Raw genomic sequence first — 27,812 nt, 5'->3', positions numbered from 1 at the left:
ACCAGGAAAGGTTAAAGGATCTTAACATGTATAGCTTGGAGGAAAGACAAGACAGAGGGGATATGATAGAAACATTTAAATACATAAAGGGAATCAACACAGTAAAGGAGGAGACTATATTTAAAAGAAGAAAAACCACTACAACAAGAGGACATAGTCTTAAATTAGAGGGACAAAGGTTTAAAAATAATATCAGGAAATATTACTTTACTGAGAGGGTAGTGGAAGCATGGAATAGCCTTCCAGCTGAAGTGGTAGAGGTTAACACAGTAAAGGAGTTTAAGCATGCGTGGGATAGGCATAAGGCTATCCTAACTATAAGATAAGGCCAGGGACTAATGAAAGTATTTAGAAAACTGGGCAGACTAGATCGGCCGAATGGTTCTTATCTGCCGTCACATTCTATGTTTCTATGTTTATATATATATATATATATATATATATATATATATATATATACACACACACACACACACACACACACACAATGCACACAATATATTTTCTAAAGTCAACTTTTATTCAAGGGCAACGTTATTTTTCTTTCAGCAGAGGTGGCAAAAGGCAAATTCACATAAACATAAAGTATTCTGGTTAAGCTTAAAAAGTGTATTATTTATCAAGCCAGACACTTCAGGCACAGACGCTTAGCTCATTGTCCACTTTTGGGTGACATACACGACTCGGTAATTTTTACTTTCAACAGTGTTGAGTAAATAACCTTATTTCCCGATAAGAAAAATAGCCCAGTCAACATGTCAGAATAATCCACTATATATCTTCATGTAGCAAAGAGCATTGACAAAATACCTGACACAAATCTAGTTTGATAATATGGATGAGGCGGAGAAGAGGCATTTATAAGTGAACCTGCCAGTGACAGTTTGCTTGTCTCTGTAAGTCTGTCCACTGTGACAAAGTAGATCGATGAAAAATTATATGGAAACACGGCAAAAACTAAATCTAATTTTATGTTGAGGGTAAAAAAATAAAATAAAATATTTGGCACTGCTAAAACCTGCACAAGTTGAATCATCGGTTTCAAGATAGAGGCATTAAGATGACAGGACATCTTGTGTATGATAGATGGCACTCCACCTTTTAGTGTAATCAGCTGAAGCTCTCCTGCTGAGAGAGGACACAGCTGATTGTGTAGACAGCGTAGGGTCATTGATCATATTCCGTGATATTGGCACTCTTTTGACTTCTGGTTGCGCCGAACTAGAACTTGTGCGTTGTGTAGTGGGCAACAAACTTTCTTGAGTCAGAGCTGCTTCCTGCTTAGTTGAAACATTGGTTGTTTGGTCATTTTTCCTTTCTGGAAACTGAAAACTCTGCCTCCTTAATGTTGGTGGACTAAAGTTCATGAATCTCACGGTCTTCACCTGCTTAATAGAAGATAGGAAACAGCTTTAATGATTACGTAACAAAAATATAGCAAATCCCATTTTGAATGCATCAGTAATGATAGAGATATGTTTTTTGCAGGGTTGTGGATGGACAATGCAGAAGCAACCCAGGGTGGGTGCTAGGGACACCACCCTTTTTTTTTTTTTTTATCAAACTTCTCCAAAATGTTTTGACAGGAATGGGAGGGATACCCTCAAAGGCTCATTTTGGTTGAAAAATACTCTGGGTCAACAATTCAACCCTTTCACATAAAACCCATGTTACTGTACATTCATTTAGTTTTCACAGCATCCATGCAGATACAACAAAAAGGTTTGGGAACAGTCATTAGGTCAGTTCTATATTTCACTCACAATTAGTGACATTCAAGAACAATTAAAAAAGTATAATTGTAGAAAAGTTCAAGGAAAAGGGGCAATTGTACAGCAAAATCTGATATTATGGACCTGGATAAACGAAAGGGAAACTTCAGACTTAAGCCTGCTGAATTTCTTGAAGTGTGAAGCATGTGCTCCATTTTTTCAATTTTACAAAAAGTGATTTATTTATTTGTATTTGGGCATGGGATGAATGTGGTGTGTAGGATGCAAATTAGAATCCTAACCTCAAAGTTCTTCTTAACTCTAAGGCCCTCCTAACCCCAGATCCTCCAAAACAAAATACCACATAAACATCACAAGCCCTAACCCCTGACTCGAGACAGTTCCACAGAATGCAGAACCATTCAGTATTCCTATAATTGTGCTGCCTATTTAAAATGCATAATTTCAACAGTGGTGGTTTAAGTGCACTGCAAAATCATCTGGTTTTCTTGTATTAGTCTTCAACTCTCACCACGCTCAGGCAGCACATGAATAGACAGTGTTGCCATCAGCCTATGCTTGCAAGCATGGTCATTTGAATAGGTTGTTCCAAAATTATGTATCACTATTTCCTGCTGCTCCTGCTGTGTCCTATTTCGATCCTCACCTGCACTGTGACTACAGGTAACACTAAACAGTGTGTAGCGTGGCTCTGTCCGTGTCATGCCAATTCGGGACTAACCCACAGTAGATTGTATGTCAATATCATAATTCGTAAATTGCGATAAGGAATTCTCCCAGGGCTTTATTCACTAAATACGAATTTGTGGAACGTTGAAAAGAAAATTGCAAATGAATTTAAGATTTTTTTCCAATTCAGGTATTTTTGTTTAAATGTTTAAATCTTTTTCAGTTTCCAGGTTTCCACAATTTCATGTTCAGTAAATCAACCCTTTTTTGTTGCTATGAGGGCAATCTCATGTCTTCCAATGTGCTCAACGTCTGCAGGTGTGTGCAAGTTAATAACCTAGTCATGATATTTGACTCTGCACACCCAACGTGCACACCTATGCATGCAAGTGAGCTATTAGATACAGAATCAAAAGATTGAAAAGATTCCACAAATACCTTCTCAGAGCCACCCTTAGGTGTGTCTGGCTTCACTAATATTGATGGAGGAGCAGAAGTGAATGATTTTGATGCTGTTTCACTTTTGTTGGAGAAATCTTTGCCTTCGAAGAAAACTGAGCTCGCTGCTGAATATCTTCTGCGATCAACAGTTTTTTTTGGAAAAGATAGTGTATCACAGGGGTTTTGTCTTGACCAGGTCTCTGCACCAATAGCTGCTCCAGAAAAAGAGGCACTACTAAAGACCTGTGGTTGGGCGGTGGATGATGGAGATCTGTTATTGGAGGTTATAGCCACTGCAAGAGGATTGCCCTGTGTGCTTTTCTGGAGAGATGCACCTGGAAAACAATCATAAACATGAATTAGATTATAGAAGCACTCCCAGCTTGGGAGGCATTATGCTCCAACAATTATCCCAAGATACATTATTTTTTCTGCTGCTTCCCTCTTCTGATCCTTGAAGGAGGCATTGTTAGACTTCAAAACTATATTTTTCATTTCATCAGATATAAAAAGTGCCCCTGATACACCCTACTACTAACACTCACACCAATAGAACAACCACGATTCATGGGGAAATGGGAGGCAGCACTGGGCCACACACTGGAGAAAGGAGACTGGGAGTAAATATGCTATCTTACACACCACTGCTCCAGCTTTAGTAAGACACAAGAAACGGCCTATAAACTATTGACACACTGGTACTACATGCACGCAATGCACCCTCTTACACATCTGGTGGGACTGTAAAAAGATAGCCCCGTACTGGAAGGACATACACAAGATACTGAGGCAGTTCACAGACGACCCACCACCATTCAGCCCAGCAGCCATGCTGCTACACCACACCAAGATCCCCAGAACTGCTTATAAGAAATCGCTCACAATTCGCATACTGAACACAGCCAAAACAATTATACCACAGTACTGGAAACAACAAGTCACCCCTCCCCTACAAACCTGGTTCACACAAATGGAGGAACTAAGATCCCTAGAGGAAATCCATAACACCGCGAACGACACATTCCAAAAATACCTCAACACTTGGACACACTGGATTCTGCAGACAACCAAACCTGACTTCACTACCATGCTACAGGCTTTGCCCTCAATCTAGAATAAAGACATCTCAAAAGTAGAGAGGCAGGGGGATAACAACCCTTTAATGTAGCGGAGCCCCCCATAACCCCACCACGCCAGAGCCGAGATCCTCACCCCATTCCAAATCAGTCACGGGGAGCCTAGGCACATAGACAATACACACGCATAATCTGAACGGCGACTAGCTGGGGGATAGGGACAAGACAGGCACGCTGACAACCCCCACGGGCACAGATGGGACAAGACGAAGTAAACACAAAATATACCCATTAGACATCCACCGGACCAAACGAGTCCCCAAGACGCTGAGAAATGGGTAACCTGAACAACTACAGGATATAAGACTAGTAAGAACTAACTGCCCCACTAAGAGGCGGATCGGTGGATCTCTGGGCCTCGGCTGCTGCGGGACCTTCCCTGACACACACCTTCACAACAAACGTAACAACACACACACACCTTCAAACAGGAAAGACTTAAGGGACCTATGAGTCCAACGAAACCATGGGCCTGCGAGCCCATCTGAATGGGCTATTGATACATGTTTTTTTATTGATATACGTTATATGCTCCTAGAGACCTGCAAGTCTCACTGTTTCTTGCACTGAAATACAAACACTAAAATTGCGCTCAATAAGGGACCTGCGAGTCCTCAGATGCTTGGGGCGTATGTGCCCACATAATGTCGTGATTTTCTATGACTGCTACTGTATATGCATCAAGCTATATTAGGGACCTGCGAGCCCCGCAATGTAAGGATATATTAAGCCAATGTAAACTACAGACATGACTCTCGGAGCCCCATCTAACATTATTGTTGTGCAGTTAATACATGTGATACAATAAAGAATTGCTTGCAGAAAAAAAAAAGTATTGGGTATACCTGGTCAATGACAACTATCTTGATGTCCAATTAATCTCTCCTCTGGATTTCATTGACAACTTTCTCCTATATATAAAAAGTCTCCCCTCAACTCAACACAGGTATATACTGTAGCTTACAAAACATACAAATATTGCTGGCACTCAGTCACGTGTTGGTACAGGTATTCAAGGTTTAGCCCCAATGAAACCTCATAATATATACAACAATTGAAATATAAATACCGCACTCAATGCATTTACCATGCACACTAAGACAAAATTCATATATAAGTATGCAGAAATTTTTTTTTTATTAATCACTGATTCCGTCTCTTTCATTGAGAAAAATACTATTAAAGAGAATTGATGATCCTTTCTTCAATTCATATCTCATAAACATAGAACAAATTCATTATATATACAGATATATACAGATGATTCAGCTGATGGACAGCAAATGGGCTGCGCGCTCGGGACGTTCGTCTGCAAGGGCCTTCGAAGGGACACGAACGTCCCGAGCACGCAGCCCGTTTGCTGTCCATCAGCTGACTCATCTATTGCTCGTTTACTGCCCATCAGCCGATATATCTAATAGGAGGACTTCACCACAATATGAGCAATGGTACCCCAACCCTCTGCACTTGCAATAAAATATATCCCAACACTTACTAAATCAATGGAAAGTGGTTTACAAGCCTGGTTTTTACTGCCATAAGATTAAAATTCTCTGTAACAGAGTATTTGGTCTGCACAAAACTTTTTTTTACATAGCATTATCATATCCTTGAAGGCCATAAATGGTTTCTGTTTTGTAACTGGCCATACAATTGTAATTTTAGCTTTCTCTCCTATATGTGTGTCTCTCAATGTAACACATCCCGGTCTGTATATTAACTCATTTCTGTTTGTCTGTGCCTTTCACTTTGTTGTTGGTGTGTCTCTCTCTGGTGACTTTTTACTGATTTAATGGGACACTCTACGCACCCTAACCATTACAATATAATGTAGTGTTCCATAAAGAACATTTCACCATTCAATATCTAATGTTTTCCCGACAGTGGGCTAAAGCTTGCCTCATGTGCATTCAGTGTACTCAGCTTTGGTGATGTCAGCAGACTATGCTAAGGGCATAAACCCAGTTATGGTACTTGACTGCAGGGAGACAAGGGAGATACAGTGAACGCACTGACAAAACAGAGTGGTCATTACCGAGAATTCCAGGACTGAGGCAAGGTTAGATACAAATCTTTTCAGCTTATCATTATGTCCGTAAGAGGCAGTATTGTAATGCCTAGGCTAAAAGTAAGGTCACCTTCGGCTACAATCCTTGGTGATCAGGTTACCCATCAACCTAATTTAAAAGGACAAGGGTCCAACTGAACAAAAAATGTTCCACAGAGATCTCAACCTTAGCCAGAGGCAACTGGACAAGCAGGTCTACAAGCCCAGCATGACTATGAAGAAAAGATGCATAGGTACATCTGCAATAAGCTACCTATGTATTCATATTCAGTTTAAGCAATGAAATACAGTTTCTGAATAGAAATGCAGCAGTAATTTGTAAAAAAAAAAAAAAAACTGTACTCCCAGTGTAAGCTTTTTTAATCTATACCTAATACCAAGATTCCCTAGTACTTAAGAAATACAATCCTTCTTCATTAATACCAATTTCCAGCCTAATAATACATTGACATTATACAATAGGGCCACCAAATACATATTTAACACACAACCCAACACCCCAATATAAATAAAAAAGTATACAAAAATTCCATCCAATAAGACCACTATACCTGTGCAATAAGTGTACCAACTACCATACAGTCAATACTTTAGTGCAAATAAATACCCAATCCTTAACAATATATCTTAATCATGTGACATAAAGTGCTTAATGTGAGCCCAAAACTATATGCATGAAGCGCAAAATATAAGCACGTAGAGCATATACATACTATGTCATTCCTGCCATTCATGAGGTCTATCAGGGTCATATCCACTGGGCATGTGACATGTCCTGCCATACTATGAAGTACAATATGTATTGCAATTATACAATAAAACTGAGCAGGTAAATATTATGAGTTTATAAAACTGCAGTACATACCACTTTTAATACTGTTTCTTTTTCGCTGAGATATTGGTACCATTGCTGACGATGCGTTTGGGATCTTTTTCAGTGGATCTGCCATAGTGGAGGGCGCAGAGAAAGACCTTAGAGGCTTGGTGGGCACAAAATCGGACACACTGCTTTGTGAAGAAACAGACGCATTACTTGAAATCCAGGCAGTTGGATAAGACTGAGTCCTTGGATCTTGACTATTTGAAGATCTTCTGAAAAAATGGAAATGGATACAGTCAACAAAATGTTTGTTGTTATTGTCCTTACATACAAGCATTTTATATATAGCGGGGAAAAGAGCTAGCTAACTGTAAAGATTATATTTCTCTACATGTTTTGTCTGTCTTATTCTATAACTCAACATCTTTGTGTTATTCAATTTAATATGCAACATATAACATGTATATTTGCTGATTTATTTCTATATTTATTTATTTTTTATTTCAAGGCTTGTTCATTTCAGCCAATGAGCTAAGCACCGGGAGGAGCTGTAGTAATTATGGTGCTTAGTGAATTCCTTTAAGCACTGAATTTAACCATTTTTATTTTTTATCGCACTCACTGTATGCGACTGGGTTGCTATTCTCCTTCAATGTTAGCATCTCCAACTTTAGCCTCTATTACAATTGAGTACCTATTTTTGGTTGGTATTGAGTTTTTAACACAATCACAATCTAAGAATATAAATCAAACCCCATAGACCATGTTCATGAGTGTAAAGATTAAAAAAAAAATGCTATCTTGTGGGTTTATGATTACATCACAGGTAAAAGATTAGTAACATCAGTAGTAATTTTTCCTACCACAGATGAGCAAATTTTACTTTTTTGCTTTCTCTTGGATCAAAAGGAGAAAGAGAAATGTTGATCATGTGGAGTATTTTTTTCAAATTATATTACTGTCACTATGAAAAAATTAATTGTGCATTTTTTACATAATTTTATTTATTTAATTTTATTAGTTAACTCCAAACAGCAATCTATACATATATATATATATTTTTAAATAAAACATACTTTGAGTGAAAGGCACTTGCCAGTCTTTTACATGTTGAAGAAAGTGACTTAAATAAACATTGTAGGCACTATAACTTATTGAAGTGATTTGGTGTCCAGGGAGGTCTACTGGCACTAGGTCCCCACATCAATAGTAATCAGTTTACACACTATTTAGCTGAAATGCTGGGTCCCCTGCAGGCTGCATCCCAGCCCCACTATGATATGGCAAAGGCAGACCATTCCAAACCTATTCATACTAGGCATTGCTGGCAGTGATCGGCTGAGAGTGCTCATCTGACGCACTCACCCTTCCACTATAGCTGGCAAGGCGAGAACTGGATTCACAACCATTGGGGGTTGGGAATCCTTGCTAAATCTAAACCTTTTAACATTGATGTTGGACCCAGCACACCCATACTTAAAGCACCATAACCACTTCAAACATTTAAAGTGCTTATGGGGTCTACAAGGAACTGTCGCTTTCTCGGTTTTAGTATAGCCTCATAGTTAACTATAAATCACATTTTATAAATTGTTTGCTCTTTTTTTCCAATGGTTTTACCATCGATTACATTCACAATATAATATAGATAACTGCTACTAGGAAAAAAAATCCAACTCACAATTGAAATAATTTTTTTATTCTTTAAAAAAGATGTAAGATTGTGAACGCTATTTACTTGTCAAAAAAACCTCAGGCAATGGCAGAAAGTTTGTCATCAGAGGTACTTCTCCTCTCACTTAATCTGTATAATTATGCTGTCTGGTATGTAATCCATGGCAAATATGATTAATTCTGTGTGTTGTAATATATATTTATTTTTGTGTTTTTGGTTGCTTTTATACTCCTGTTGTATATAGTACTTTTTGAACTATAAAATTGGAAATATCTACACTGTTCAGCCACAACATTAAAACTACTGACAGGTGAAGTGAATAACAGTGCTGACAATGGCACCTGTCAAGGGGTAGGATATATTATTTAGCAAAGGAACAGTTAACTCGTGCATTTCATGTATTAGAAATAAGAAATATTGGCACGTTAAAAGATCTGAGTGACTTTAACAAGGACCAAATAGTGATGGCTAGACGACTGTGTCAAAGCATCTCCAAATGGCAAGTCCTGTGTGGTGTTCCCGCTATGCAGTGGTTAGCACCTACCAAAAGTGGTGAAAGGAAGAAAATCGGTCACCCGGCGGCAGGGTCATGGGCACCCAAGGTTTATTGATGCACATGGAGAGTAAAGGCTAGCTCATCTAATCCAATCACACAGAATAGCTACTGTAGCTCAAATTGCTAAAAAAAATTATGCTGGTCATAAAAGACACATGTCAACACACAGTGCATCGCAGTTTGCTGCGTATTGGGCTTCGTAACAACAGACCAATCCAAGTGTCCATGATGACCCCTGTCCACCACTGAAAGTGCCTTCAATGGAGAAGGTTGCCTTGTGTGTTGAATAATGTTTTCTGTTAGATGAGGTGGCTGGCATTGTTTACCTTGAGAAGAGATGGCAGTAGGATGCACTATGGCCTCCACTATGGCAGGCAAGTGGAGGCAGTGTTATGCTCTTGGCAGTGTTCTGCTAAAAAACCTTGGATACTGGCATTTATGTGGATGTTAGTTTGACATGTACCTTGAGATTGTTGCAAACCACGTACACCCCTTCATCAGGGCAATAATTAAGAGCCCATTGGGCCTGGTGCTGATAATTACAATGGGGCTAATTATAGAATCGTATCGACAGAAAACACTAATACCTCCCAATAATCATGTATCTGGTGGAGGTGGTGCTGGAGGGAAACTCACAGAATATAGGTTTAAGAAAACACATACCTTACTTTCATCTTTCAAGTAAATTCATACCCACTAAAAGCAGTGTCTGGTGAAGCAGGATTTCGGTGTGCGGGGTAAAAGGGTGGGCCACTGACGCAAATCACGTAACCAGTACCTCCCAAAAACATCTGCCAGATGAATTAGGTGGAATGCATGTCAGGCTGCCTGCCAATCATGCAGGCCTGCCAATCATGCAGGCTGGCCAACTAAGGAAATACTATGCAGACAGCACCCTGAGCTTGGCATAAATGCGTCTAATGATGCGCTCCCTCCATGCTTTTTAAGGGCTGACCCCTAACACTAATTTGTCCACTCCTCTCCTTATCTGCTTACTAGCAGGCAGAAGCTCCAGTTATACAGTCTGGGACAGAGAAAGGGAACATGCCACAGTGTTAGAGAAACTGAAGCACCAAGAGCATTTGCATAGTGCGCAAAGTCAGCTTTACATTAACTAATTTCATTGTCAGCCAGTCCACACAAGATTTGTTTCCCTACATCCACATGTGAAGAGTAGTAAAAAAAACAAAAAAAATAAAAATAAAAAAACAAATATATATATATATATATATATATATATATATATTTTTTTTTTTTTAAATGGGCCTATTCCATGGGCATGGAGCTGCAGCTCCAGCATCCCCTATGTTAATCCAGCCCTGCCCTTCATGGCAATGGTGTTCACTGACTGCATTTGCTTCTTTCAGCAGGATAATGCAACCTGCCACACTTAAAAATTGTTCAGAAATAGCTTGAGGAAAATGACAAAGAATGAAGTGTTGCCTTGGCCTCCAAATTCCCCAGATATCAATCCTATTGAGCATCTCTGGGATGTGCAGGAACAACAACTTGCTAATATCTTGCTGCCAGATACCACAGGACATACAGAAATAAATAGCCAACGCAAAGCTCAGAAATCTGATGTACAAAGTAGCAGAAAAGGTATCCATGTTGCAGTTTGCTGTAGTGGAATAAATCTTATTAAATGCAAAAATAGTAAAAAAAAAATAAAATAAAAAAAAAAGGAACCCTACATCTCCTCCTAACATGTTTCATGCTCCTTTCTGCGTGTAATCATAGGTAAGTGAGTCCATTGTGGAGCCAATGCCTTGAAGCATCAGAGATTATTATTATTATTACCATTTATATAGCGCCAACAGATTCCGTAGCGCTTTACAATATTATGAGAGGGGATTTAACTATAAATAGGACAATTACAAATAAACTTACAAGAACAATAGGTTGAAGAGGACTCTGCTCAATCGAGCTTACATTATATAGGAGGTGGGGTGTAAAACACATTAGGACAGGAATTTGTAATCAAATAAGGTGGGCTGCCCTTTAGGAGAGGGCAAGAGACAGGTATGTGAGGTTGGGGTTAGTCTTGGAGGCCATAAGCTTTCCTAAAGAGATGGGTTTTAAGGCACTTCTTAAAAGATGCAAGACTAGGGGAGAGTCTGATGGCGGTAGGCAGGCTATTCCATAGGAAGGGAGCCGCCCTCGAGAAGTCCTGAAAGCGTGAGTTGGCCGTACGGGTGCGGACAACGGACAGGAGGTGGTCACGGGCAGGGCGGAGAGACCGAGAAGGGACATACCTATGGATCTTGGGGAGATATAAGAAGGGCTAGAGTTGTTCAGTGCTTGATAGGTGTGAGTTAGTACCCTGAATTGACTCCTATAGCATACAGGAAGCCAATGTAAGGACTGGCAGAGGGTTGAGGTGTGAGAGAAACGACTAGAGAGGAAAATCAGTCTAGCAGCAGTGTTCATTACGGACTGTAGGGGTGCAGTACGGCTTTTGGGAAGACCAATCAGGAGAGGGTTACAATAATCCATGTGGGAAATTACTAGAGCATGGACAAGCTCCTTGGTGGTATCTGGTGCAAGAAAGGGGCGGATGCGGGCTATGTTTTTAAGATGGAATCTACAGGATTTGGCAACATGCTGGATGTGAGGCTCAAAGGTGAGACCAGAGTCAAGTATGACGCCAAGACAGCGCGCTTGCAAGGATGGACTGATGTTGGTACCACAAACTTGAAGGGAGAGCGAAAGAGGAAGATCAGTATTAGGAGGAGGAAAGCTCAGTTTTTGAGAGATTGAGTTTCAGAAAGCGGGAGGACATCCAGTCAGAGATGGAAGAAAGGCAAGCAGTGACACATTGCAGGACGGCAGGGGAGAGGTCCGGGGAGGAGAGATATAGCTGGGCGTCATCAGCGTAGAGGTGGTAGTGGAATCCAAAAGAGGTAATAAGTTTGCCAAGAGAGGCAGTATAAAGAGAAAATAGAAGAGGACCAAGGACAGAGCCTTGGGGGACTGCAACCGAGACAGGATGAAGGGAGGAGGTATCATTAGAAAAAGAGACACTGAATGAGCATTGGGAGAGATAAGAGGAAAACCACGAGAGGACAGAGTCACAGAGACCAAGCGATTGAAGAGTTTGAAGAAGGAGAGCATGATCAACGGTGTCAAAGGCCGCTGAGAGGTCAAGAAGAATAAGTATGGAGTAGTGGCCTTTGGATTTAGCTGCGATTAGGTCGTTAGTAACTTTGATAAGGGCAGTCTCTGTAGAGTGGAGAGGGCGGAAGCCAGATTGAAGGGGGTCAAGGAGAGAGTTGGAATTGAGGAAATGAGACACACGGGTAAAGACAAGTCTTTCCAGAAGCTTTGAGGAAAAAGGGAGCAGGGATATGGGACGGTAGTTAGAGGGGGTGGATGGGTCGAGGGATGTTTTTTTTAGTATAGGTACTACAGTGGCATGTTTAAGGTCAGCAGGGACGATGCCAGAAGAGAGAGAGCAGTTGAAGATGTGTGTTAAAGAAGGCACGAGACAAGTGGAGAGAGATCTGATAAGGTGAGATGGGACAGGATCGAGCGGGCAAGTGGTGGGGCGAGAGGAGCAAAGAAGAGCAGACACCTCTTGGTCAGTAGCTGGGGAGAATGTCTGAAGGGTAGGAAAGGCATGATTTATGTGTGGTTGAGAAACAGAAAGGCAAGGAGGGGAGAATTATTTCCTTAGCTGAGATGTTTTGGCAGCATATGGGGGACCAACATTATATTAGGCAGGTGGTTTTAATCGTGTGGCTGAATAGATGTATATACAAGTATTTTTTGGGAGTTGATTTTGTATAGCCCATGTGATCATATTATTTTTTTTATTTGTATTTCTAATACAGATTATATTATTTAATTGTACAGCGGCAGACTGTTTGTGAGAACGAAAAGGTAGCCTTTGGTAAGTATTTTTTTATATACTGAAAACACATTTGCGAGCCAAAAAAAAAAGAACCAGAATGGAAAAGTAAAACAAAAAACAGAAGAGGCACAGCAAGGAATATTTTAGCACAAATGATGGAATAAATAGGCGCAAATAGTAAAAGCAAAAAACAAGCCTAAAATGTGAGCCCATCACCTTTTCTGCATAGCTTCATATATTTTATCTACAGTTTGCAAAATCTATTGGTTCTTTTGCATCCCATGTTCTCATTATGAAATTAGGAAACATAATGAAAATGCTGGGGACTATAGCTCTTCTGAGCTCTTTCTCTTTGCAAAGGCTTGCTCTATCCCTTCGTTTCCACTACTGGGGCCGATTTAGTTTAAATTAGTGAGAAATGGCCCTATTTGTTTTTATAATTTTGCACGGGTGTCCCTTCATTTACAGCTTACACCCTTTATTTATAGGCAGCGTGCATGAAATAGAGCTACTGGTGGAGTGGAATTAAAAAGTATATTTATGTATTTTAATTAAGTGTGGAGAAATCCGTATGTATTATGAGTAAAGATTCACAAACAGGCCTCTCTTTCCCCACAGCTATAGACTAAGATCTCATAACTCAACCTAAACTATGCCATACGGTACAATTTCAACTTCCCTGCCTCGCGTTGTTTGCTGCTGCCTAGAGAGCTTGATTTACAACTTAATAATACAGCTACATTCTGGCAAAGCACCCAGCGTACCAATTCATTTCATTAGCAAGGATGCTTCTGCACAAAAAAAAAAGACTTTGCCATCAAGATATGCCTGTTCAGCAGGAATACTGCGTTCGTGATTATATTTCTATTTATGTCCTTTTCTAGTTAGCATTTTATTGCTATAGTTTTAGGGGAAGAACATTGAAAAAAATAAAATAGTAAAAAAGCCAAAAAAAGAGAAAAACAATGATTTCTATTCCCTTTGCTCAATTGTTCTGAGCATGGATTCTCTCCAACACAAGAGGCAATAAGAATTTATTGTGCACATCCGTGCAGAATTCATAAGGATGGGGAGAATGAGAAAGATCTTCTGAGTTTAAAATGCAGGTATGTACTTGAACAGAACATTTTAAGTTTGCAAGAACAGACTTTTTTTTGTCAATTGTGTCATCCCACTTTAGTGAAAGAGAGCAATAGAGCTTGTAATTGTTCTGGTTCCTTTATACCGCCAATGAAATGATGTAAACGGAAAAAGATTAGTTAGTTAATAAACAGTGCATGGCTAATGTAGGATGCTACTAAAACAAGGAGATGATCGTTTGTATTTGTCAACCAGTTGAAATCTACCATCCTTTTATTATTCTTGTGGATCGGAGAAGATGCAAATAGTCTATTCTGTTAGGATTATCAATGGTCCATCCTTGCTCATTTGGAATTACTCTGGAGAACATTTTCTATTCTTGCAATTCCAATTTACTGTTTGACAGTCTGGATAATAGTATTCCTGTAATGCTTTGTCCAGATGAATCAAAGATCTATGTGATCTAGTAACATGGCTAATTATTTCTAATATGAAAGTACCATAACCACTACAGCTCTCTGTAGCAATAATGAGTCCAGCCTGACTCAGGTGCCATTCCCTACATTAAGGTCAAACCATTTATGAGATGTTGGACACCAAAGGTCCTCTAGTAGCTGTGGCTTTGCTCCTCACTTGGCATATTGCTATTGCGAAAGTTACACTTTCATATCAGCGGTATCAATGTTGTCAGAGTTTGGTAAGCATATATTGACGAGCACGCCAGATGAAATGATCAGCTAATGAATGCAGTCCAAATATGAACAAAATTAATATTGCTCATGTGGAAATGTAAATTCAGTAACACCAATATGCAGAGTGATGAGCTCCCAGGAGACCCTCGATTTGAGTTACAGAACTAAGAGACATCACTAACTAAGAGACATCACTAGAGACACAATAATGCAAAGGCAAAAGATGGTGATATACTTAAAGGGAAACTATAGTGCCAGAAAACCAAACTGGTTTTCTTGGCACAATAGCTTCACTATCTTTCAAGGCCCTCTCCCGCAGCACTGAAGGGGTTAATAACCCATTCAGTCACTTACCTGGGTCTCAGCTCCACCCATGCTCCTTTCCCGCCAACGTGAGAAATGCGAAAAGTGAATGTGCAGCAATGGCCGCGCTCGCATTAGGATTTCCCCATAGGAAAGCATTATTCAATGTTTTCCTATGGGGAAAAATCTTATGCTGGAAGTCCTCATGCAGAACGTGAGGACGTCCAGCGTCAGATAACGGACCAAAAGTGCATTTCAATTCTGGAAGTCCCTCTAGTGCCTGTCTGATAGATAGCCACTAGAGGAGGAGTTAACCCTCAGAGGTAATTATTGCAGCTTATAAAAACTGCAATTACCACTGCAGGGTTAAGGGTGATGGGAGTTTGCACCAAGATCAATTTAATGAGCTGCAGTGGGCTGGGTGCCTACAGCGTTCATTTAACTTTAGAAGTTCTTTATGTAGAACAGTAAATTAAATGAATTAGTCTCCATCACGTACTAATTCCAGATGTTAAAATGTGGTGATTGATCATTTCTCTGCCCTGCAATTGCTTCTAATTGTTGTACAGTGGTGAAGAGCTAGAATTGGCACAGATTTCACACAAGCAGTTTTATCAGATTGTAAACTAAAACATCAACATGTTACTTTGACAACACTTAATAATGGATAAAGGATTTAACAGTCAACTTCCATGCCTGAAAATGGAAATAAAAATGTAAATTGATAACTTTTAGTAAGTACTTCGTCTAACTACTTGTAATTGTCCACATTGATTTTAAAGAGATTTAATCTATCTTTTTCTTATACAACTGCATTCATTTAGTGATATTTGAGAACTTCCTTGTAGAGACAGCTCATTTGTGGTCATACCATTACTTTAACATCTTCTCTTATCTCTAGAGTTGAATGTGGAGCTACCCCATAAGACTAGGAAAAATTATGGCATACTTTATAAAATGATATATTTAGCAGCCATATGTAGCGTATAGGTGTGAGAGGTCCCTTCATCCATCCTGCCAACATGATGTGATGGCATTTATGGTAATGGTAATGATTTATGTAATGTTATTAATGATAAATAACTCTATCATATTTCTGATATATGACAGACATTGTCTATCCATTTGTGTTTATAGTTATGGAGTTACAGTTATCATCATATTCGTGATCTATGGCATAGATATTGTACTTATGTTTTAAAGGAACCTTCAAAGCACCATAACCACTAAAGCTCGCTAATTGTAATTAGTCAATCTATTTTTGAACCAGCAAAATGTGCCAATATATAAAGAGTGACACAACGGTTTTGTACATAAAAAAAAATAATGCAATTGGAAAATTATGAAGACAACCGGAAAAAAAACAAAACTACTATTATAAATAACTCCCATTGCATTGATTTCCAATTGGCAGTATGTTTCAGCTATAAAACAAGTTATATAAAAAAAGTGAAATGTTCTGTAAAGTACTAAAAGTGGGTCTGCCACCATGAAAACCTGTGGAACCTGTGGAACCTGCAGACACAATGCATTGGTGAAGTGTGACCATATTTGCATTTCTCTTAGGAACACCTTTTATACATAGTCCCAATAACCACATGGTTTTCTGCTAAACTCTGAACTCTAAAAAAATCTGTATTGTAAAATGTAAGGAACACACCAAGCACTTTAACCGCTATTGTGCGCTGGTACTAGGAGTGTCCACCAATGAAAGTAGTGAAACCATGTTGACTTTGTACAAAATGAAATGTGGTCCTTCTGCAATGGTTGTGGTGATTGGAATGTTTCTTTAAATTAGCATAGAATAGTAATGATTAAATCAGTTAACCTGTAAATTGGATTAACACAGTGACTTGGGAAGATGCCAATTTTTCCTGTCATCAACGAGACCCCTCGAAGCCATCCTTCCTGGAATTTTCCCAGAACACGAACTCCTTCTCCTTTCTTGAGGTTTATCTGCTCTGGTGAATTAGCTGTGTACGGGTGTAAAACAACATACCTGGCAATATAACAAGAAATTATTAGATGAGATTGCACAATTATTCCATGCACATCATACAATGATGGATAGTTACACAGTTATCTAGGTTAAAAAAAGACTAAAATGACGTCCATTCTTTTATGCTGTTGATCCAAAAAGAAGGCAAGAAAAATCCAATTGCAGCCATTTCCAATTATGCCACAAAAAGGGAAAATAATTCCTTCCTGACTCCATAATGGCAATCAGATTTATTCTTGGATCAACAACCTGTTTACATACATATCAATTATAACCTTGAATATTCTGTTTATGCAAAAAAGCATCAATGTTTTCTTTCAATTATCTATAGAATCTGATTAGACCACCTATTTAGACAGATAATTTCACAACTTTATTGTTCTTACAGTAAGGAACCCTTTCCTCTGCTGTAAGTGAAAACTCATTTCTTCCAGTCTAAATGTCTGTTGAATATTCCTGCTAATGAACAGGTCAACTCATAGCGGTTTGTACTGACTCTGTTTATATTTGTATGGTGATACCATATCCCTTCTGAGGCACTTTATTTATAAAGAAAATAAATGCAGTTTTTCTAGTCTTTCCTCATAACTAATGTTTTCTATCCCCCTTAATAATTTTGTAGCTCGTCTCTGCACTTTGTCCAGTTCTGCAGTATTCTTCGTTTAAAACTGGTTTCAGGTTACCATTGGTTTGTAAAGAGGCAAAATATATTAATAAATGGATATATTCATACATAATATATATCTAAACAATTCAACCACAACATAAAACACTAAAGTATGTGTCCAACATGCTTCTTATATTATATGGGTGGGAAATATATTTGCTGGAATTATTTATCCATTTGCTTCACGCTGTGCTGTCGTATTGGGGGAACATTTTTTTTTTCTTCAATTGGGCAATAAATATTCTTCTATTATACCAGCTGAGTAAAAGTCAGCTTTGTATGGAATTAGTTTTTTTTCTTTTACAAGTCATAACATTTCCATGAATGCCAAAAGGTAATAGCTGTTCATATAAATGGATTCTTGGAGGGGCATACTGGCCAGCCTCTTACCCTGTGACTATGGCCCTGTGGTAGCCTATGTTTAAAAACACTGTTTGTGCCTCTTGGACTTATAGCAAGAACCATTCGAACTTTCAAAGTGGCACTTCGAACTGTTGAACTCCCGAAGCCATCGAAGTGGCATTCGAAAACATGGTGGCGGCCATCTTGTTTTGTCGAACGCATACAACGGTTTTGGTCATTGAGTGCATGGAACTCTAATCTGAAACTCGACGGCATGACCACCGCTAAAACTTTACCTTCCATGGAGGTTTGGCTACTCGAACGGGAAGTCGAACGGCATTCGGTAAGAAGATGCCCCAGAACAAGAGACATACACTAACGATATCCACAAACAGCTTCGTTCGGTAATTCGAATGTTGCTTCGAATCCTCGAAGTAGACCGGCCGCACAGCCTGGTTCTGTGGAAATGTTTTGGGCATGAAACCATGTGTGCGGTCGGTCAAAATGGGACTTCCATAGAATTCCTGAACCCCTGAACTGATCTGGGTGATTTTTGGATATGTTGGTCACCCAGATCAGGGCTATCAAAGGATGTAATAATTGTGGGGATTTCATGTGTTTTTGGGGTACTTTTGAGGTTTTGTAAAATGTTTTTTTTTGTGTTTGGAGATAATTGAGTTTAGTATAGTGCTTGACTCGATTATCTCCTAAGTAAAGGGGAAGGCTTATTGTATTATGTGTGGGAGTGCCTTAGATTGTAACTCTATTGTGATTGATGTATACATTTGGGTCCCTGTCCCCAACAAGGTCCATGTGGGTGTCACCCCTTCTTGGAGACTTGCATAAAAGGCCAGTGTGGCTACCATTAAACCATTCCTGCTTTACCCTCAACATAGAGCCTCGCCTCATGTTTGAAGGGTCCTGCTTTACTCCCCAACATAGAGCCTCGACTCGTGTTTGTAGGGACCTGCTTTACAAGCTTTATCACTAGCTCTTATAAAAGCTTCACAGCTATACCTGCTATACTCTCTTGAAAGAGAGGCCTTCCCACTGGGAGCTGGATCCAGGAGTGGTCCAGGGTGGGAAGGGACAGCGAGACCCCCAACCAAGCTATGGCAACTAGGGGGCTACAGCTACACTGCTGATGGTGTCTGGTGGAGTGCTTGGTGAGCACTAGGAGCATCGAATAATGGAGGCACCCGGTCAGGGTGGCAGGTGATCTGTCTTTTTTTTTTGGCTAATTCAACACATTGCAATTTAGACTGGTTCTCCAACTCAGCTATAGTCAAAGCCACTGATCTCAATTTTGCAATTCTGAATCTTTGGCCTTAATTAAATATGTTTGGATACGCTTTTTGAAATAACTTAATATTTTTGGATACACTTTTAAAATGATTCTGTTTCAAAATATTAAAATTTTAAAACATATTATATATCAAGTTATTAAAATATTTTTTAAACTAGTAAATAATTTAAAGAGTTTAACCAAAAATATTACAAGCTTAACCAAAAATATTAAATCTATACTTTAATTTACTATCAATTGAAGGTTTGTGAATAACCCTGCCTTTGGTTTGGAAAATTGCATTTTACCCTCTACATTCCCAGATTCAGGTTCATTGTTACTTACTTTATCAATTTACTAATTTTACAAGCCACCAAAACCCCAAAATTAAATTTCTTTGAATTTTGTTTTTTTGAAAGAATAATATAATTATTTATAATGCTGGAGTGTTGTTAAGTGTAATGACCCCATCCCTTTTTTCTCCATACCTGTAAAAATAATTTGCCATTAATCCACCAGCGGAAAAGTTTCCTGTAGCAGCTTTGCTCTGTTAGTGATGTTAGTGATACAGTGCAGTATTTTGGTAACCTTAAATATGAAAATCTCACATAAGGCAACCGATTTAGGGAATTATGTACTAAACAGCTGAAAGATCAACAAAAGAAAGGCCTTTCGGTTGTTTTACTAGATACACACACACACACACTTACAGATATACTGACACACATAACCACAGACATACACACACTCACAGACATACAGAGACACACACACAATCACAGACATAGGCACTCATAGGTACAGAAACACAATCAAAGACAAAAACATAATTATAGACACATTTGTACACACACACATTTTCTTTTGTAAATCAAGAGGTCCACCCAGCCTCCCTACCTTGCTCTGGGAGGGCTGGAGTGGATCTTCTCCCTGGTGGCCAGTGATTGGCACTAAGATCACTGTGTTCTTCCTGCACAGGTTCCATGCGTGCTTTATAGTGATGCCAATGCCGGAACATGAGCAAAATAAATAAATGCACTTCCACCAGTCAGGACACAGTTATATTTTGGCAAAGTAGCATCTGCCAATGGGGAATGCAGGTGTCTAGTATGCCAAGTTTAGTAAGTGGCCCACTGAGCACTGGCACACTGAGGGAGGATTTCTCCCTTGTTGCAATGCCATAGCTCTCAGAGTGAGAAACACTAAGGGCACTTTCTCCTTAAGACCTTTAAAAATTGAACGCTTCTACGTTTGGCATTATCACTTACAGCCAAAGGATGATGCCAAATGCTGTTTATGCTTCTCATAGAATAATGGATTCAATGGTTCTCTATGAGAAACATCTGAATGGTGGAGCATCCTAATTTATTAAATGCTTCTCTATGAGAATTATGTATTGGATGCAACAAAAGTATCTGACAAAATAAATCAATCTTGATGACTTCACAGAAGCTGGACTAGAAATTCCGGGTAAAAAGAAAGCTATGCAAACATAGTGCAGGATTTACCTCTAACTTTCGATTTACTTGTCTACTTCACTAAATCGTTTTAGAGAGTGTCTGAATATTGAAAATACATAACAAGTATTCATGCCCTTCATGTTCCAAAGCAAGCTCTTTGCATGTTCTGTTAAGGAATGTCATGGCTCTTACACTATGGCAGGACTTGACATGTACTTTACCTCAGCATTACGCATTATGTTGGGGTGAAGTACATGTCATTTTTAATGATGTGATTTAAAATCGTGAGCTTTCTATTTAGTTTATGTGTGTTGATTCACTTTCAGTGGATACAGTCAGTTTCTAATGGGGCTAAATTCATTTAATGTTCATATTTGACGAGAATTTCATTTACAAGCTGTTTTATGGTTGATTTATGCCATAAAGCTAATGGATAGATTAACATGCTAAATGATTTACTAAATTGTAATGAAAATAGTTTAAGAAGATGATAACCCCCTTTGTTTGTCTTTCTTGAGGCATATCCCACAAATATCTACAATTATGTTACTCCACACAAATCAGAAAATTACAGTTCAGTGTTAGAAACAAAATAATAAATACATTTCATTAATAATTGTGATTTTCTAGATGAAAAATCAGTGCTTTCGCATTTCAAGCCCATGCACAGTATAGGATTCTAAATATTCACGAAGCATTGATTTTACTAAATTCGTGACCGAATGTATCTGGCAGAATGCACATTTGCAAAATTAATGTTCACTTGCTTTCTTCAAGGGAAAAATAATCTAAAGTATTATTTACATGGTAGGTGTGGTCATAAGGAAGTTTAAAACCTACCTTACAGTTATATGGGACTTTTATTGAACCCCGCTCCTCAGTGAAGGATTCATATTTAATTTTTTGAAGTAATACTTATTAGACACCAAACTCATGAATATACATCCTTGGTGTACATTACCTCTTGAGCATTTCATTTTTTTTGATGCTTTTTAATTCAAGGTTTTCAAGTTATGGTGTGAGTTCCAGTTTCCCCACTAGTATGTGCTGAATGTCTTGTTTTCTTTGAGATACCTTCATAACTAATTTGTTATTATTTTGCATTCTGTTCAGGCGTTTTATTTCATATTAGATATTCAGTTAAAAGGTTTGTACCGGACCTCTTGTGATAGGTGATAATATATTTCTGTATATTATATCTGATAAAAGAGATACTGATTTGTACTTACATGTTAGCCAAGATACTCTGTTGTGAATTTGGAATGGCGACTGAGGGTGATCCTGTGCCTGTAGTATAATACACTGCATTCACCTAGGACAAAATGACATATCGTTAGAATAGTTCTCAGATTCACTTTAGTTGTTTACAGACCAATAGTATTTTCTAATGGATTTCAGAGATTTCTTAGGTTCTCTATCTACATCCACGTGCCTGTTTATCCTTTTCAGTTATATAACAAATTGCTAAATATATATTATCTGTTATCAATTAGGGAAGATAAAGCCTAACGAATGGGAAAGTAGGGAAAAGACAAATCACAAGCCATTGGATAAAGCAGGCGTAGGCAACCTTCAACACTCCAGATGTTTTGGACTACATCTCCTATAATGCTCTTACAGCCATAATGCTGGCAAAGCATCAAGGGATGTAGTCCACAACATCTGGGGTGCCGAAGGTTTTCTATCCCTGGGATAAAGTATGCCATTGTGTTTATCCACCAAACTGATAAGTGTGCAGAATTGAACGGCAATTTTCAAAATTTAGTCCCAAAATCCCAAACAAAGAATAGCTTATTTGTGAGATTTTTTCCAGTGTACATATTGGGGATACATTTAACTATAAATAATTTCCTAAATATTAACCCATTGATAATGAACCATAATGTTGTCAAAGAAACCCCCCTGTTCCATTACATTTCAATGACACTTTTTCCATAATCAGTTTTGTGATGGATGGTCCTATAGTTTACATGAAACACTCATGAAAAAAATATGTACATACACACAAAGTGAATTCAACACCTAAATGACTAATTTTTCTAACAATTGATAAAGACTGAGGTATTTTAAGTATTTGCTCATGAGTAAAGTGAACACCATTAACACTTCAGCTAAGCTGATGATGTTTGCAAGCAACGTCAGCTAACCTTAAAGGGATACTATAGACATCAAAACAGCTTTAGCTTAATGAAGCAGTTTTAGTTTTCAATTTTAGATCATGCCCCTGCTATTTCACTGCACAAGTTTAACTCACCTGGCTGTGACTGACACAACCCGCATGAAAAAGAAATGGTTTCATTTTTAATCATACCTTAACTTGCTTTAGTAGTTTTTATCTGCTGCAGAACAGGAGATAAGAAATTCAAGATTAAACAGACTGTTCTATACAGGGACTTAAAGTATCTATGTTCCTTTTCAGGAAGTGTTTAGGAAGGCTGTGTAAGTCACATGCAGGGAGGTGTAACTATGGCTATATAAACAGTGATTTAACTAATAAATTAACTCATAACTCAGAAAGCTAAACAGTGAGACTGCAAGTGCATGTACTATACACCAAAACTGTTTCATTAAGCTAAAGTTGTTTTGGTGCCTATAGTAAATATGTCTGTCATGCCATATGTAACGATACGGCCCTGGCATCTGTTACCGAAAGGGCCAACAGTTCAAGTACGATACAACTAACTGCTCCACTAAATGCTAGGACTCATCTTTGGCAGTGTATTCACTGGCAATGCAGGATATCCTGTGCTGGTGCCTGGTTACTATATGGCAATATATATTATCCATCTAGTCCTCTCGCAATACTCTTATTAGTAATTACTCTATAGAAGACTGTGGCGAAACCAACCTCGCCACTGGGCCCTGGAGAAGCCTGTTTGCTAGCCTCCTACCTGCTGACTATGGCCCCTGGGTTATTTGGGGCATATTGTACTGTATATTGCTGCTACTGGCCCTTTTAACAGCATCTATGGACATATTGGGACTTTTGGGACTACTGTCCCTTTAAGACTGTGATACATATTCTAGTGTACTGCCTGTAATATTATATGTGTATTTGTGTGTTAAGTTTAACCTGGGATATGTATGCAGCATTCATCTGATTGTTCGGTAGAATCACTCCATTTATTATATTGAGTGAAACTACCGAACAACCAGACCACCCAGGAACAAGTGTGCCTCCAATTACAGTTTGCAACAATGTTGCAAACAGGTAATTGGCAATCAGTGTAATGTATTCTTTGTCCTCTGGGTGGCCGCCATTCGGGAAACAAACACGTGGCGGCGGCCATCTTAAACTACCGAACAGCGGTGTTTTGCCGTCGAGTGTCTGGAACTAAAATCGGACACTTGACTAGGCAAACACCGCTGAGACCTCCATACTTCCAGAAATTCGTATGGAAACTACCGAATGACCCGCCGTTCGGTAGAAAGAACCCCATAAACAAGGGAATTCATTCAAACCCTCTCCAGGCTCTATAACACAGGCAATTCGCCTGTTTTCATTCCCTTGTTTGTGACCGACCGCAGGGCCAAAATGCATGGAACTGTTTTCGGATACTTTACCCATGCGGTCGGTCAAATCTTTGGAACCCCATATCTCACGAACCATTCATCCGAATTACTTGAATTTTGGATATGTTGTCCCCCTGAATAAGGGCTATCCAGCGATGCTGGATTTAAAGGTGTACCCCCGGGTTTTGGGGTACATCCAGAACTTGGCTGAAAAAGTGTACCGGATAATTGAGTTTAATGTTATCTGAGGGGAGGGGATGTGTGGGCTGAACCATGTATGTGATTGGTTATTTTATGCCTCCCCCTGGGTGTGGCCTGTATGTGGATTAGTGTAATAAAAGCCAGGCTGGATGAGCCAGTCCAGAGTTCCTGTTTTACCCTCAAAGTGATGTGTCGTCTCATTATTGGGGGGAAGGATTTATTGCATGGTGTTCCAGTTGACTGCTAGGAGTACAAGCCTATTCGTATGGTTCCTATTCAATGGTCTACAGCATTCATACGCTTGGGAGAATTAAAAGGTTTCTCGGATTCGGTGATTGTGGTGTCTGCCAGAGTGCTTGGAGTCCTCAGGAAGCACTAGGAGCATCCATTAACGGAGGTACTAAGTCGGGGTGCCAGGTGATCCGTTACAAAGACAATGAATAGCAATATCCTGTGAGACCTCAATGAAGAGACAACACAAGCTTCTTCTTGGCCACTCAAAATAACTCTTTACTGTAGACCCTTTATTGTAGAAACATCCAGACTGCATAGACCACATTATACAGTAAAGAAAAACATTGACCACTGACATTTTCATTTTCATGAGAATACAGAGTTGGGCAAATAGAACACACAGTAAAATAATGGACTACTAAGTGATTCATTACTCTAGTTCTCCCCCCAATCCCCCTTGTGCAAGTCCACCCTGACAACCAGGGGAGGGCTGGCAACCTTAGGCCTGGGGGGCAAATCCAGTCAAGTGGCCTATTGCACCACCGAATCAGCTCACCATCCATGCCCACCTTTTCCTGGTTTTATAACAGATATTGATGTTATGAAGTAAGACAAATATGGTGTGAGGAAGTGTGTGTGTGTGTGGGGGGGGAGGGGATTAAGGTGTGAGGAAGGGGGGCGATTGTGTAAGGAAGGGGGTGATGGTGTGAGGAAGGGGGCTGATGGTGAGAGGGAGGGGGTATTAGTGTGAGGGAGGGGGTGATGGTGAGAGGGAAGGAGGGTAATGGTTAGAAGTGGGGGGGTGATGGTGAGAGGTGGGGGTTGATGGTGAGAGGTGGGGGGTGATGGTGAGAGGGAGGGAGGGTGATGGTGTGAGGAAGGGGGGGTGATGTGTGAGGGAGGGGGGACGATGGTGAGAGGGAGGGGGTGATGGTGAGGTGGAGGGGGGTGATGGTGAGAGGTAAGGGGGGGAATAATGTGTGGGAGGTGGGTGATGGTGTGAGGGAGGGAGGGGGGACTAAATACCTCTTCTCATTCCTTGGTGGTTCATTGTGGGCTCCCTGGTAATTCAGTGGGCTCCCTGGTGGTCCAGTGGTGATATCCGGTCTGCAGCTTCGCAGTGTGCAGAGTTGCAGACAAGCGACCACAGGGGCTCTCCGGCCGGGCCAGGCAGCGTGGAGGGGCCTTGCACCTGGCAGCATACTGAGCAAGCCACCGGGCACCCTCCTGGTGTTGGGTCCTCGGTCACTGACCGAGGACCGGACACAGTCTGCAATTGCCTCCCTGACCCCCATCCCAACCTGCCCCTGCTGACAACAAAAGGTTATCTTGATTGGCCTGGTAGATATCTGGACCCAGTGTCCTATTAGAGCAAGCTCTTTGCAGTCACTTACCTTAATTAACATACAAAATACATTACACACTAGCAATGCAACAGAACCCCTCTCTTGACCTACAGCTGCATATACAGACACACACATTGCTTTGTGTATAATAGAGGTACACACAATACAGAGATGACTATGTACATTGAAAGCAGTCACACAATGGCGCTGAACGCTTGCGACTTGCTTAGAGACAAATCAGGACATCCATCACCCCATACTTACCGTTCTTCAATCAATTTCCCTTCTCCCTAAGCTTTCCTACACTTGACAATGCTTGACAAAGTGTGAGGCTTAAGGTAAACTTCCACTTCCTTTGTCAAGCTCTATACAACCATAATGCTCACCTGATCGTCATGTCCCTTGCCTGTATTTTTGCGATTGCTCCGCAGTCGGTATGCATGGTATTTCAGAATAAGATGGTGGGTTAGAGTATAGGCAGAGGAGGACAAGGATAGTTTGTGTCACTATAGAAAAGAATCCCTGAAAAGTACCGTGAACAAGGAAAAAAATAAATGTGAATAGAGGAATTAGGGGGGCCAAAATAAAAACACTAGGAGTCACAGATGACTTGGACAGTTACAGGGGGACATAAAAAAAAATACAGGTTAGGCCATGACAGATGTGCGTCAACTTACAATTTAAGCGGTCAAACCTCTTGAAAATGAAGCTGGGGTCCCCAAAATGGCCACAGCCCAACCCATTTGCCATTTGGGTGGCATTCAGGGGGAAACCTCTTAGACTAAGAACCAGAGGACATTATATGCAGCAATAACATCATAACCACAAACATCTTATAGTGATTATGGTGTAAACGGCCCCTTTAATTAAACATCTGTCACCCACCAGCAACATTTTGCACTTGAATGTCTGTAACTTTCAGCCTGCGATGTAATTAAAATGCCTGAGAATGTGCTAGTATTCTTTACCATTAACCTTACTATATCAGTCTGTCAAGCTCAACATCGAATGATTAATGAACAAACCATAAGTCAGATTTGGTTTTAACTGACTGATTAGATTTTCTGACTTTGCTGACATTAATAGCACTAAAATGGTCCTTTACTTTTGTATTGTCATCTCTTTGAAACCTGTTTTGCAGTTCAGAAAATGTCTTGATTGATTAACAACACTGCATTACACATCAGGGACTAAGGCCCGCTCTTAGCATTTGAGGGACCCTGGGCAATGAAAATTTGCAGAGCCACTCACCCATTCCCATCAACACTCACACAAACACATACATATAATTAGCCACATGCACATAAAACATGCACAAGTAGCCACTTGCTCACATGCATAACTTGCCACATGCCTAAACCTAGGCCTCAATGATACATTTTAGGATTAGCATTTCAAATGATTTTTCTATATATTAAAATATCAATATATTAAGATATTTCAATATTTTTCTAAATATTAAATCATTTTACAAGTTTATCTGAAAATATTAAATGATTTGAAAAACTTAAATAAATATTAAATTGAGGTCCAAATTAGTAACATGCTCAAACACACAGACACACATTAACATCGAATCAATGCTTTCCTAGGGGTCTTCCATGTCACATGATCCCGTTTTACTCAGTATGTGCCATGAAAGCACCTCTAGTGGCTGTCAGTATGACAACCACTCAAGGAGGAATTAACCTGCAATGTAAACATTACAGGGGACAGGGGCACTGAATTGAGATGAAGTG

General features: G+C 39.6%; 1 protein-coding gene across 2 annotated transcripts in view; it reads right to left on the bottom strand.

The window, feature by feature from the left end:
• Positions 1-516: 516 nt before the first annotated feature.
• SH3RF2 (SH3 domain containing ring finger 2) overlaps positions 517-27,812 on the bottom strand; it is a 145,680-nt gene continuing 118,384 nt past the window's right edge. The window contains exons 5-9 of one of the 2 annotated variants that reach the window (XM_063445246.1): positions 22,009-22,091; positions 16,855-17,025; positions 6,913-7,139; positions 2,841-3,178; positions 517-1,388 (exon numbers count right to left, since the gene is read on the bottom strand). In XM_063445246.1, the coding sequence (XP_063301316.1) occupies positions 1,056-1,388; positions 2,841-3,178; positions 6,913-7,139; positions 16,855-17,025; positions 22,009-22,091 (1,152 nt within the window). In that variant the 3' untranslated portion in view covers positions 517-1,055. The remainder of the gene's footprint in view (positions 1,389-2,840; positions 3,179-6,912; positions 7,140-16,854; positions 17,026-22,008; positions 22,092-27,812) is intronic. The other variant, XM_063445247.1, reaches the window with a different exon arrangement.

This window comes from Pelobates fuscus, chromosome 3, assembly GCF_036172605.1.
Source record: "Pelobates fuscus isolate aPelFus1 chromosome 3, aPelFus1.pri, whole genome shotgun sequence".
Classification (NCBI taxonomy): domain Eukaryota; kingdom Metazoa; phylum Chordata; class Amphibia; order Anura; family Pelobatidae; genus Pelobates; species Pelobates fuscus.
This window is presented reverse-complemented; position numbering and strand designations above follow the sequence as displayed.